The 11,500-nt window shown below is 34.0% G+C and overlaps 1 protein-coding gene across 3 annotated transcripts in view; it reads right to left on the bottom strand.

Annotated features, from left to right (window-relative positions):
- Positions 1–902: 902 nt before the first annotated feature.
- The window catches only part of LOC123536206 (ATP-dependent RNA helicase DDX55-like), a 40,255-nt gene continuing 29,657 nt past the window's right edge, over positions 903–11,500 (bottom strand). The window contains exons 8-9 of one of the 3 annotated variants that reach the window (XM_053528049.1): positions 7,429–7,493; positions 903–1,037 (exon numbers count right to left, since the gene is read on the bottom strand). In XM_053528049.1, the coding sequence (XP_053384024.1) occupies positions 1,001–1,037; positions 7,429–7,493 (102 nt within the window). In that variant the 3' untranslated portion in view covers positions 903–1,000. Of the gene's footprint in view, positions 1,038–7,428; positions 7,541–11,500 lie in introns of those variants that run through there. The other 2 variants (XM_045319180.2, XM_053528050.1) reach the window with 2 other exon arrangements.

Genomic DNA, 11,500 nt, shown 5'->3' with positions numbered 1-11,500 from the left:
TTACAGACCAACTTTGATGAAGCTCCATCTAGTGGTTCATGAGAAAAAGTCTTTAAATGGTATTTCTACTTTTAGCTCTAGTGGCCCCATAAAACAGGCTAAGTGAACAAACTTGGGTAAGGACCTTATAATTAACCTATAGAACAAGTCTGATGAAGATCCATCCTGCAGTTCACGAGAAGAAACCATTTAAAAATGTATCTGATTTTAGCTCTAGTGGCCCTTGAAAGGGGCCAAGTGCCCCCATATGAAAATATTTGGGAGAGTACCTCATAAATGATGCTACAGACCAAGGAAGATCCATCAAGAACTTCTGTAAAGGTTATTCTATTTTTAGCTCTGAACCATATGAACAAACTTGATAAAGGTCCATGCCAGGATGCTACTGACCATGTTTGGTGTAATTCTGACCAGAAGATTCAGAGAAAAGATATTTTAGTAAAAAATGTTGATGTGGGATGATGGATGATGGACACAAGACTAACCACTATACTCATTGTTCAGGCGAGTTGAAAAAAGGGGAGATAACTCAAAAATGGGACCACCTAGTTATGATTCCTTGTCACTGCACTGTCTCTTACTGCCCTCGACAATCTTTAACTGATCTATGGGTGTTATCCAAAGGCTTTGTCTAAATCATATGTTTTCTTTTTCCTAAGTTTAAATGATGTGAAACTGTAACTAAATGAAATTGCTTTCAAACATTATTAAGTTCTACAAAAAATGTTAAAATGTTAAAAACAAACACCCAAAGCATGCTTCTAAATCCGTTTTATTTGGCATTAAACAATTCGAATTACATCCATTTTAACAGGAATTAAATGATTTGCAAGATAGAGGCGACTTTTGTATGTGCTAAATAAATGCGAAACTACCTGGCTACATCAATTCAATAACAAATACATGATTCATTTTGTTTATTTAATAGCAAGTTACAAATAAGTACATGTTTGTAGGACCAAAGACTTGCAGTTTTCGTGTCATAATTCCGGGTCACTGTCTACAGAAAATTCCTTGTCAAATTCTTCTTGGGAAATCTGCAAGGTACAAATGATAAACATGTCACGCAAATAAAATCAAGTTGGTCAAGCAATACTTAAATAAATTGAAACTGCACCAGTTTGTATTAAAGCCATTGCCATCAGCTGAAATCAGTATCGGCTTTTATCACTCTACCTTTATATGGACTACAAATTATCAGACAAAGCATGCTCCAAGGAACGAAATAACTTAAGGACCATTAATAATCTAAATACTAAACTGTCTCTTAATCAATGAAACTAAGTTTGGAGACTAGTCTAAAAATGCAATCTTGTTATTGGTTAAAAAAAAATGCTGCAATATCGAGAATGGTGTCAACATTCGGTTTTAGACATAGCACCTAATAGAATTGCATGAGAGCTGTTCAATAAATACCCGGAACGATGCTCAAACAAAAATGAATGTAACTGTTATATAAAATACATAAGGGAATTTTTACTCGAAATGTCTAAATAATATTTTCTCTGGACAAAAAATAAGTATATGTCGGTCCCTGTAGCAACACCATGTGACTTCACCAATCCCAATTTGTCTTTTATACCTATTTTGCCAATACTAAAAGCATTAATTTAGCCACAACCATTTTCTTCAAACTATTTTTTTTTTGTGTGTCAATACAATGTCAAATGATAAATGTGACATCATTGGCAGTCATACTGTGTAGGTTGTCACCTAAAAATCAGTGCTGACCATAGAAATGCTATAGTACTTTGCGTAAAAAAAAACAATGAAAAAGACAAATGCTATACTGCATAAGATTGAGGGACAATTCCTTGGAGAAAACAACATTTTATCAGGGGTTTTTTTTTTAGGTTAAATAGCGGCTAGAGCAGTATTGAAGATATTCGCCCTCAGTCACATTCTGAAAATTAAGAAGCTCCCTGACATGGATTTGTGTAATGTTACAGTCCAGTGATCCATTTCATCACTATAAATAGAGAACGATAACGAAAACATTATCAGAAAAGTCGATTATGCTTTTATTGGCAATTCAGGTTTACTTCATGGTAAATCAGGTTTTTTTTTATAGTAAGAACGATTCAAAAGTAGTACAACTATTTAGTCACGGATAATGGTTTCACTACCCGATTCCATTTTTCTTAATAGTAACATTTAACATGTTATTGTTACAAATACCATGCAAGAGTAGTACCACAGGAATATTACATGTACAGTTTTTAATTGTTAGCAGGAAAGTTTACAAAATGTCTGCACAGCAGTCGCAAGAAACATTGAACTACTGGTAATCACTGGTAAATTTTGCTTGACACGGCATCATCATAATGAGGTTGGGTCAATTTAGCGGATTGACATTGCTTTAGAAATGGTAAATTTGTAATTCATGTAGTTAATCACATTTTGGTTCAGTAATTGATTTGACTGAAAGTTTAACAGCTGATCATTTACAAGTATGTTTAAATTCGATTTGCTATCCTGGTTGCCCAATCAAGACAGCTTTATTCTAGCATAAGTATAAATTTAATACAATGAACTTTGCCTAGAGAATGATATGAATATAAGAACTTCAAGAATATTACCTCTCTTTGCCTATTATGACTGCCCAATCAAATGCAAATGTAAAACAAGTGACTGAGTTTTGCAGTACGAGTACTGCAGTGGCAATACAGATGTCCCCTACCAATGAAAAAATAATTTTACTTGACCTTCAATAGTGACCGTGACCTTAGACCAACAACCATGGGTCATGTGCACGACAAATAGTCTAATCATGGGGAACATTTCTGTGTAGTACAAAAAATCCTTCAATGCAATTAAAAGTAATGGAGCAGAAACAAATTTTTACTTGACCTTGCAGTTTTAAATAACAAATGTGTTCTGTTCAGTGAATGATACTGATTCAGAAAAACTTCCCAATTTCACATTAAATGACAAATGTCTCCAGGATTATTAGGGCATTTTGTCATGTGACATAAATCAACATGTCTCTCAGAGTAATACTAACAGAAGTCTCTGAACAATCATACTGTGATACAAACCAAATATTCAATCTCACCATTCCAAGCCCTTATTTCTCTTCCAGTTTCAATAACAGAGTACTCAATCATCTACACTTTCATTAAAGGTGGATAATCAGATTTTGGTCAGCAAATGAAATTGTTCGGAACTTTAATAACTGAAAATTTATAAATGTTAGATTTTCACTGGTGGAATTTTTGAAATTTAATTTTCCTATCCTTGTTGCTCAACCAATGTATTTTTTTTAGCATTAGTATGAAGTTAATAAACATACTTTAGAGTAAGGAGTGATAGAAGCATAAAATTTAAAACTATTATATTACTAACTTAAAGATTTGCAATGGCAAGTATATGTTTAGCCAAAATGCAAATCATATTAATAAACATGCATTTCAAATAGGAATCTAACTCTATGTAATGATACTTTCTGTTCCTTAAATAAATCTCCTACAAGACATATAAAAACTCAAAAAAGTCACAAAATGTTGCATAAATGTGACAGAACACCTTTAATAAAGTATGCATGATTAATCTAACAGAAGTACAGTTTCTGCGTATGTTTTGCAAATGATTTCGTTCTTTGCACTTAAGCAAAACCTACTGCAGTCATCAGATCTGACATCTAGATAAGACAGGTGCCTAAGGACATATCACCTGCTATGAAGTTAGTCTGTTCTAGTCTGCAGAGACATAACTCTCTTCCTTATTCAATAACAAACATGATTAAGGCCATTCAACTTTCAAAACATATACAACTATTGACAAAATTTTCTGCAATTTTCAAATATAATTCTCTACACCTTACTTTTCTTTCTTTTTTGTCAGTAGTGTACCTGTAATTAATGGCCTATGGCAGTTTGGCCCTACAAATAGACAGCATTTGTGTAAGTCACAAATGTTCAGAATGATTTATTAGTATCTAATGACAAATAAATTGCAATTTCCTACATCTTGGAAGCAATAAGAGGCCAAATATACACATATAGCACTATATGGGAGAAATAAAGTGCCATGAAGAGAGATTTTGACTTAAACAACTCAGTATACATATATGAAAGTGAATGCAAATAAATTAACAAGAGCACTGCCTACAGATGCCATCGCACGTCTGCAAGTGCTGGTCAGTGTGTAAGTAGTGTTTTACCCGTGCAGAAATTATTCCCAGGTAAAAGAATTTCCTGGGAATTTCCTGGGAAATCTTTCTATCCTGGTATGAAAATCCTGGTATTCAAGAAAAGCTAGGATCCTGGGATTTTTAGGACCTAGGACCAGGATAAAACCAAGAAAATACCAGGAATTTAATGTTACAATAAAGATAACAGGGAGACCTAGGAATTTAACATATTAAATACCAGGAAAACCAGGAGAAGCTAGGAATTATTTTTTCAGATTTGTAAGCTACACACAAAAAGTCAAATTCCTGGTATCCTGGTACCTGGGTAAAGTAGTCTTCATACAATTCCCAGTAAAGTCCTGGTAGCCAGGAATAGAAATTGGCAGAAAAAGTTTTAAGTCAGAACACAGGCACGTGTCCAGGTGGGGGGCCAGGGGGCCCGGGCCCCCCCAGCTGGCTGGCTAGTTACGTTTTTTATTTCTATGGGCCCCTCAATTAACAAATTTATACACCAGCGCAATTGGCTTGATTTGACAGCAATACACAGGCTAAAGAGCCATAAAACCGTGTCCGGTAGTGGAAATTATCCCCAGGCATGTTACAGGTAAAAGTTTATCTCTACATGCTTCATTGATCGCTCGCTTTTTAAACGCGGTACATGATTGGGTAGTCACGTAGTGGGTAGTTTTTCATTATATTTGCTTAGAACACAAGAAATGCAGAAAAAGTTCAAAAAATATTTTTGTGTTTTTATTCATTTTATTATTAATACTTATTTGTGAACTTAGTAAATCATTTTTTCTACAAATCATGTCATTTTGTATATCAATTTTGAGCAGTTTTTGATAACTTTCTTTTTAATGAAATTACACATATTATTTTTTTTTAAATAATTACAAAAAAGTTTTTTTTTTATATTATGATTGAAAGAAAAGGGTAGAATGAATGAATATTTTTATTCATTTATTAAAATGGTAGGTATAATTATTGCTGACAATCATATAGACTGGCATCAGTCGTTAGAGTCATTAAATGTAAAGCACCTGGCTACTAAAATCATCATCTCTGATACACTTCTGAATAAAGTTTACAATACTTTGCCTCTGTCTCTAACTGTTAAATGAGCCTAAGATGAAAATGTTTTCTGAGAAAATATCATGTCAGTATGAAGAAATTAATATTATTACAGATTATTTGATCTCAACAGACTTTGTAGTCTAACATCATATTGTTTTGTTGTTATTATGATAAATAAAGTTGATTTTCAAACCACTAGCTTCTTTATTACTGGTAGCTGTTATACATTGGATTGGGTAGATATTAAGAGCAATACCTGAGACCTGGGTATCATACAGAAAAATGAGTCATACACTGTGACTGTACAATCATACATACATTGAAAAGGCTTGATGAATGATTAAAAAATAGACTTTTCCTTAAATATATAATACATTCATGCATCCTTAAAGGTGTTTCAGGTTGCAGGAAAATGCACCTTTTCATGTACCATATTAAAAAATTTTCGACATCGGGAGGGGATACCCCTCCCCGAACCCACCCCACGTTGGGCCCCCCCAGCAAATAAATCCTGGACACTGGCCTGGAACAATGGGAAAAGTTTTTTATATCCATTAATTTATTACTTTCCTCTTTTTTATACAGGTACAGGTATTCAAATAAATTGAAATGAAACATGAAATCTAAATTAGAAAAAGAATCACTTCTTATAGTTTGCAAAAAACACAAGTTTCTAAATTAATTAGATATGGTAATCATCTTAATATAATTGTTTCTTTTCTTTATTATTGAACAGCTCAAACAATAGCACAAACAAGTATATAAGTAAAACATTAAGTTTCATCAGGGTTAAGTGTCATATAGCCAAAGAAAGGTACTATTCTGCTAGTCTGTTGCATCACCATAACATGATTAATCTATACCTTGACTGATTCACAGTCATTAGATATCTAAGGGTCAATAAAATATTCTGCTGTTCAGTTGATATATCAATAGATTATAAGAGCGAGATAACTGATACCAGATGGTATTATATTTAGAAACCTCATCAAGATAAGAACCAATGAAAATGAAGATGCAATGTTTGGCTGCCGAAGCTCAAAAAATAGTCCCAATTTTTTTCCGTTTCTTTTACTTAATTACAATCATCTATGCAAATTAAATCAGTAAATACTTTAACAAATCCCACTTGTACTGTACATACATTAGCACTCTAAATGTTCAAATCAGGACTTAAGTACACCAAAGGAAATTGCCCATGAATATGAAAATTTGAATGAACTGTAAACAGGAAGTTCTTTGTTGGAGGAAAACAAAATGGAGATAAACTTTGTTGCTGGAAATTTTAAAATGGCATTAGACAGACATTAGGTAAGTCTCTTATACTAATATATTTCAAAAAGTAATTTAATTCAGAACACAAGCTAGATTAGAAAATATTAGATGGAAACAGGAACTTTATCAATCACAGAGACTTTCACCTGATTACAGGTATTTTTTGTCAGGAATTTACTAACATTAATGCCTTTAAGCAGCAATATATTTATATCTTTTAGAAATATTAATGTTTTTTTCTTGTAGAATTTTTAGTAATTTAAATACTGTGATTGCTATATTATATCTATGGCTTTACAAGACTGTCCAAACACTTAGACACAAAAATATTTTTCAGAAAAAATGTGTTTATCAGAAGTATGTCCTCAGAAACACATACACATGCATGAATCATGATCAGTGACCACACTGCAGAATAGATTGGGATCACAGAGAGACATCATCAAACAGATCACATATGTTTCAATATGGTAAATATTTTAACAAACATTGCAATTAGTGTTAAATTGGATAATCACTGTGTACTTCTGATTTTTAATTATTTCCCTTTTTGCATTTCCATGTAAAAGCTATTGGAATATGATATCCAAGATATATAAATGATCAATACTGTCTGCTATCTTGCATTCAAGCTAGATTACCTGAAATTGATCAATCGTATTGCTGCATGCTTATAAGACAGTCAAATCTTGAAAGCAACAGCAAAGTCCCAAGCCCTAAGGTTGTATTTTTTACAACATTGGTGCCAATCAATTTGGGTGATTTTCCAATTTAAGTAGCTAGGTACTCTGGCAAAAGATAGAGTTGACAGAAGCTTATGGAACAGTTAAATACAAACTGAAATCAACATCTGTGATAACAGTTAATATAGATAACCTTATATTGTTTAAATTATTTTCATATTAATGATTAGTGATTAATGATTGTTATTTACATGTATTTACCTTGTCATTTTCAGAAATTGTTGGAAAGAAGTTCCCGAACATGACTCCCATGCTTCTAAAGCTACCTGAAGCCAACAGAACTCCAAAAATGTTGTTTTTTTTGTTGTATAAACTGTCAATAAATTATTATTTAATAAATTTTGAACTTGAACAGAAATAATAATTTTTCTCAAGAAATTCCTGAAATCCTGGTTTTCTTAGATTTTCCTGGGATCCTGGTGTTCCAAGACTCCTGGTTACCAGGATTCCAGGATTTTCCTGGCTACCAGGTTGATTCCAGGATTTTCCTGGTTACCAGGTAGATTCCAGGATTTTATATTCCTAGGTCATCCTGGAATATTCCTGTTCCAATACCGCGCCTGATATTTTCCTGGTCCCAGGACCAGGCGTTTCCTGGGAATTCCCAGGAATATTTCCCAGGATTTTCTCAGGAAATTCCCAGGATATTCCTGGGAATTTCTGCACAGGTAGTTCAGAATTTCTATGTACAAAAAGGGCCATAATTCTGACAAAATGCATATTAGAGTTATGGTTCTTGGCATACGCAGTCACCTAATGATGATAAACAAGTGTGCAAAGTTTCAAAGCTGTACCTCTTATAGTTTTTGAGAAAAGGTGGACCTAAACAAAAATTTTGACCAAGAAACTCAAATTTTCTAAGTAAAAAAAGGGCCATAATTTTAACAAAATGCAGATCTGAGTTATAGTTCTTGACCTACTAAGTCAACTAATGATGACAAACAAGTGTGCAAAGTTTCAAAGCTGTAGCTCTTACGGATTTTGAGAAAAGGTGGATCTCAACAAAAAATTTAACCAACATCAATGCCAACACCGACGATCAAGTGACGACAATACCTCGTAGATTGTTTTAAAAATTCAGACAAGCTGAAAATACAACACACCAAGAGCTGTTGCACTTGACCATTCAAAAATGTTTGCTAGATATGTGAGATTACAGAGATTCAGATGCAATCAATTTTGTTTTGTTTTTTTGCAAAATGTTGAATATGGTGAATACTAAAATTACTAACAACAGTAACACATGATTGAATGACAGAAATATGTTTTAAGACTGGATGGCGAAGTAGAACCAAGACCAGTCTTCATTATGAAGCTCATTATTGTAAAGGGATGTCATATAAATGAAAACATTGCAATTAAGTTTTTTAAAAAACACTAATATGATGGCTACCATATGAAAGGTAGTTCTGCACATTGATAAAGCTGAAGTAATGGTGTAACGCCATTTATCCGTATAATGTAAAATAAAGCCAGGACTCCATATACGGAAATGAAAATTGCTTTAAGAAAATGACAACCCTTGAGTAAATTTATTAAAAAATGGCAACATTAATATCTTTCTAAAGATAACATATAATATTAAACAGTTTGACACACTAAATAATGCAAAATATTCTCTTAAATTCAGTGTGTAATATGCAGATCTCATTAATTATGGGCAAATATCTAAACAAGAGGACCATGATGGTCCTGAATCGCTCACCTCTTCCCACATGACCCAGTTTTGAGTATGACGTCGTTTTTTCTATTATTTGACATATTGACATAGTTTTTGAGCTCATGTGACCCAGTTTTGAACTTGACCTAGAAATTATCAAGATAAAAATTCTGACCAATTTTCATGAAGATCCACTGAAAAATATGGTCTCTAGAGAGGTCGTAAGGTTTTTCTATTATTTGACCTATTGACCTAGTTTTCGAAGGTACGTGACCCTGTTTTGAACTTTACCTAGATATCATCAAGGTGAACATTCTCACTAATTTTCATGAAGATCTCATGAAAAATATGGCCTCTAGAGAGGTCACAAGGTTTTTCTATTTTTATACCTACTGGCCTAGTTTTTGACCGCACGTGACCCAGTTTCGAAATTGACCTAGATATCATCAAGGTGAACATTCAGATCAATTTTCATGAAGATCCATTGAAAAATATGGCCTCTAGAGAGGTCAAAAGATTTTAATAATTTTAGACCTACTGACCTAGTTTTTTAACGCAGTTGACCCAGTTTCAAAACTGACCTAGATATCATCAAGATAAACATTCAGACCAACTTTCATACAGATCCCATGAAAAGTATGGCCTCTAGAGAGGTCACAAGGTTTTTTTATTATTTGACCTACTGACCTAGTTTTTGAAGGCACGTGACCCAGTTTCAAATTTGGCCTAGATATCATCAAGGTGAACATTCTGACCATTTTTTATGGAGATCCATTCACAAGTATGGCCTCTAGAGAGGTCACAATGTTTTTCTATTTTAGACCAACTGACCTAGTTTTTGACCACACATGACCCTGTTTCGAACTTGACCTAGATATCATCAAGATGAACATTCAGACCAATTTTCATACAGATCCCATGAAAAATATGGCCTTTAGAGAGGTCACAAGGTTTTTCTATTATTTGACCTACTGACCTAGTTTTAAATGGCACCTGACCCAGTTTCGAACTTGACCTAGATATCATCAAGGTGAACGTTCTGACCAATTTTCATGAAGACCTTGTGAAATATATGGCCTCTAGAGAGGTCACAAGGTTTTTCTATTTTTAGACCTACTGACCTAGTTTTTGATGGCATGTGACCCAGTTTCGAACTTGATCTAGATATCATCAAGGTGAACATTCTGACCAATTTTCATGAAGATCTTGTGAAATATATGGCCTCTAGAGAGGTCACAAGGTTTTCTATTTTTAGACCTACTGACCTAGTTTTTGACGGCACGTGACCCAGTTTCGAACTTGACCTAGATATCATCAAGGTGAACTTTCTGACCAATTTTCATGAAGATCTTGTGAAATATATGGCCTCTAAAGAGGTCACAAGGTTTTTCTATTTTTAGACCTACTGACCTAGTTCTTGATGGCACGTGACCCAGTTTCAAACTTGACCTAGATATCATCAAGCTGAACATTCTGACCAACTTTCATAAAGATCCCATGAAAAATGTGACCTCTAGAGTGGTCACAAGCAAAAGTTTACAGACGCACGCACGGACGATGGACACTGCGCGATCACAAAAGCTCACCTTGTCACTTTGTGACAGGTGAGCTAAAAACAAGCCAATGGTCTTATACATTTTATTTCACCATGTTACGCTTTGATCTTTGATAGATCTCTGACATGAATGGATGGCTGATGTGCTCCGCTATTCTTTTGATCTCTCTGCAGATGGTGTGATATTAGGCACAATTTAAAAACAAGAGGACCATGTTGGTCCTGAATTGCTCACCTGTTCCCACATGACCCAGTTTTGAGTATGACATCGTTTTTTCTATTATCTGACATAGTGACCTAGCTTTTGAGCTCATGTGACCCAGTTTTGAACTTGACCTAGATATCATCAAGATAAAAATTCTGACCAATTTTCATGAAGATCCATTGAAAAATATGGCCTCTAGAGAGGTCAAAATTTTTTTTCTAATTTTAGACCTACTGACCTAGTTTTTGACCGCAGTTGACCCAGTTTCAAACTTGACCTAGATATCATAAAGATGAATAGTCAGACCAACTTTCATACAGATCCCATGAAAAGTATGGCCTCTAGAGAGGTCACAAGGTTTTTTAATTATTTGACCTACTGACCTAGTTTTTGAAAGCACGTGACCCAGTTTCGAACTTGACCTAGATATCATCAAGGTGAACATTCTGACCAATTTTCATGAAGATCCATTCAAGGGTAAGGCCTCTAGAGAGGTCACAAGGTTTTTCTATTTTAAGACCTACTGACCTAGTTTTTGATCGCAGTTGACCCAGTTTCAAACTTGACCTATATATCATAAAGATAAACATTCATACCAACTTTCATACAGATCCTATGAAAAATATGACCTCTAGAGAGGTCACAAGGTTTTTTCATTATTTGACCTACTGACCTACTTTTTGAAAACAAGTGACCCACTTTCAAACTTAACCTAGATATCATCAAGATGAACATTCTGACCAATTTTTATGAAGATCCATTCATAAGTATGGCCGCTAGAGAGGTCACAAGGTTTTTCTATTTTAAGACCTACTGACCTAGTTTTTGATCGCAGTTGACCCAGTTTCAAACT

Source organism: Mercenaria mercenaria, chromosome 17, assembly GCF_021730395.1.
Source record: "Mercenaria mercenaria strain notata chromosome 17, MADL_Memer_1, whole genome shotgun sequence".
Classification (NCBI taxonomy): Eukaryota; Metazoa; Mollusca; class Bivalvia; order Venerida; family Veneridae; genus Mercenaria; species Mercenaria mercenaria.
The sequence above is the reverse complement of the archived record's forward strand: the minus strand, read 5'-3'. Positions and strand labels throughout refer to the sequence as shown.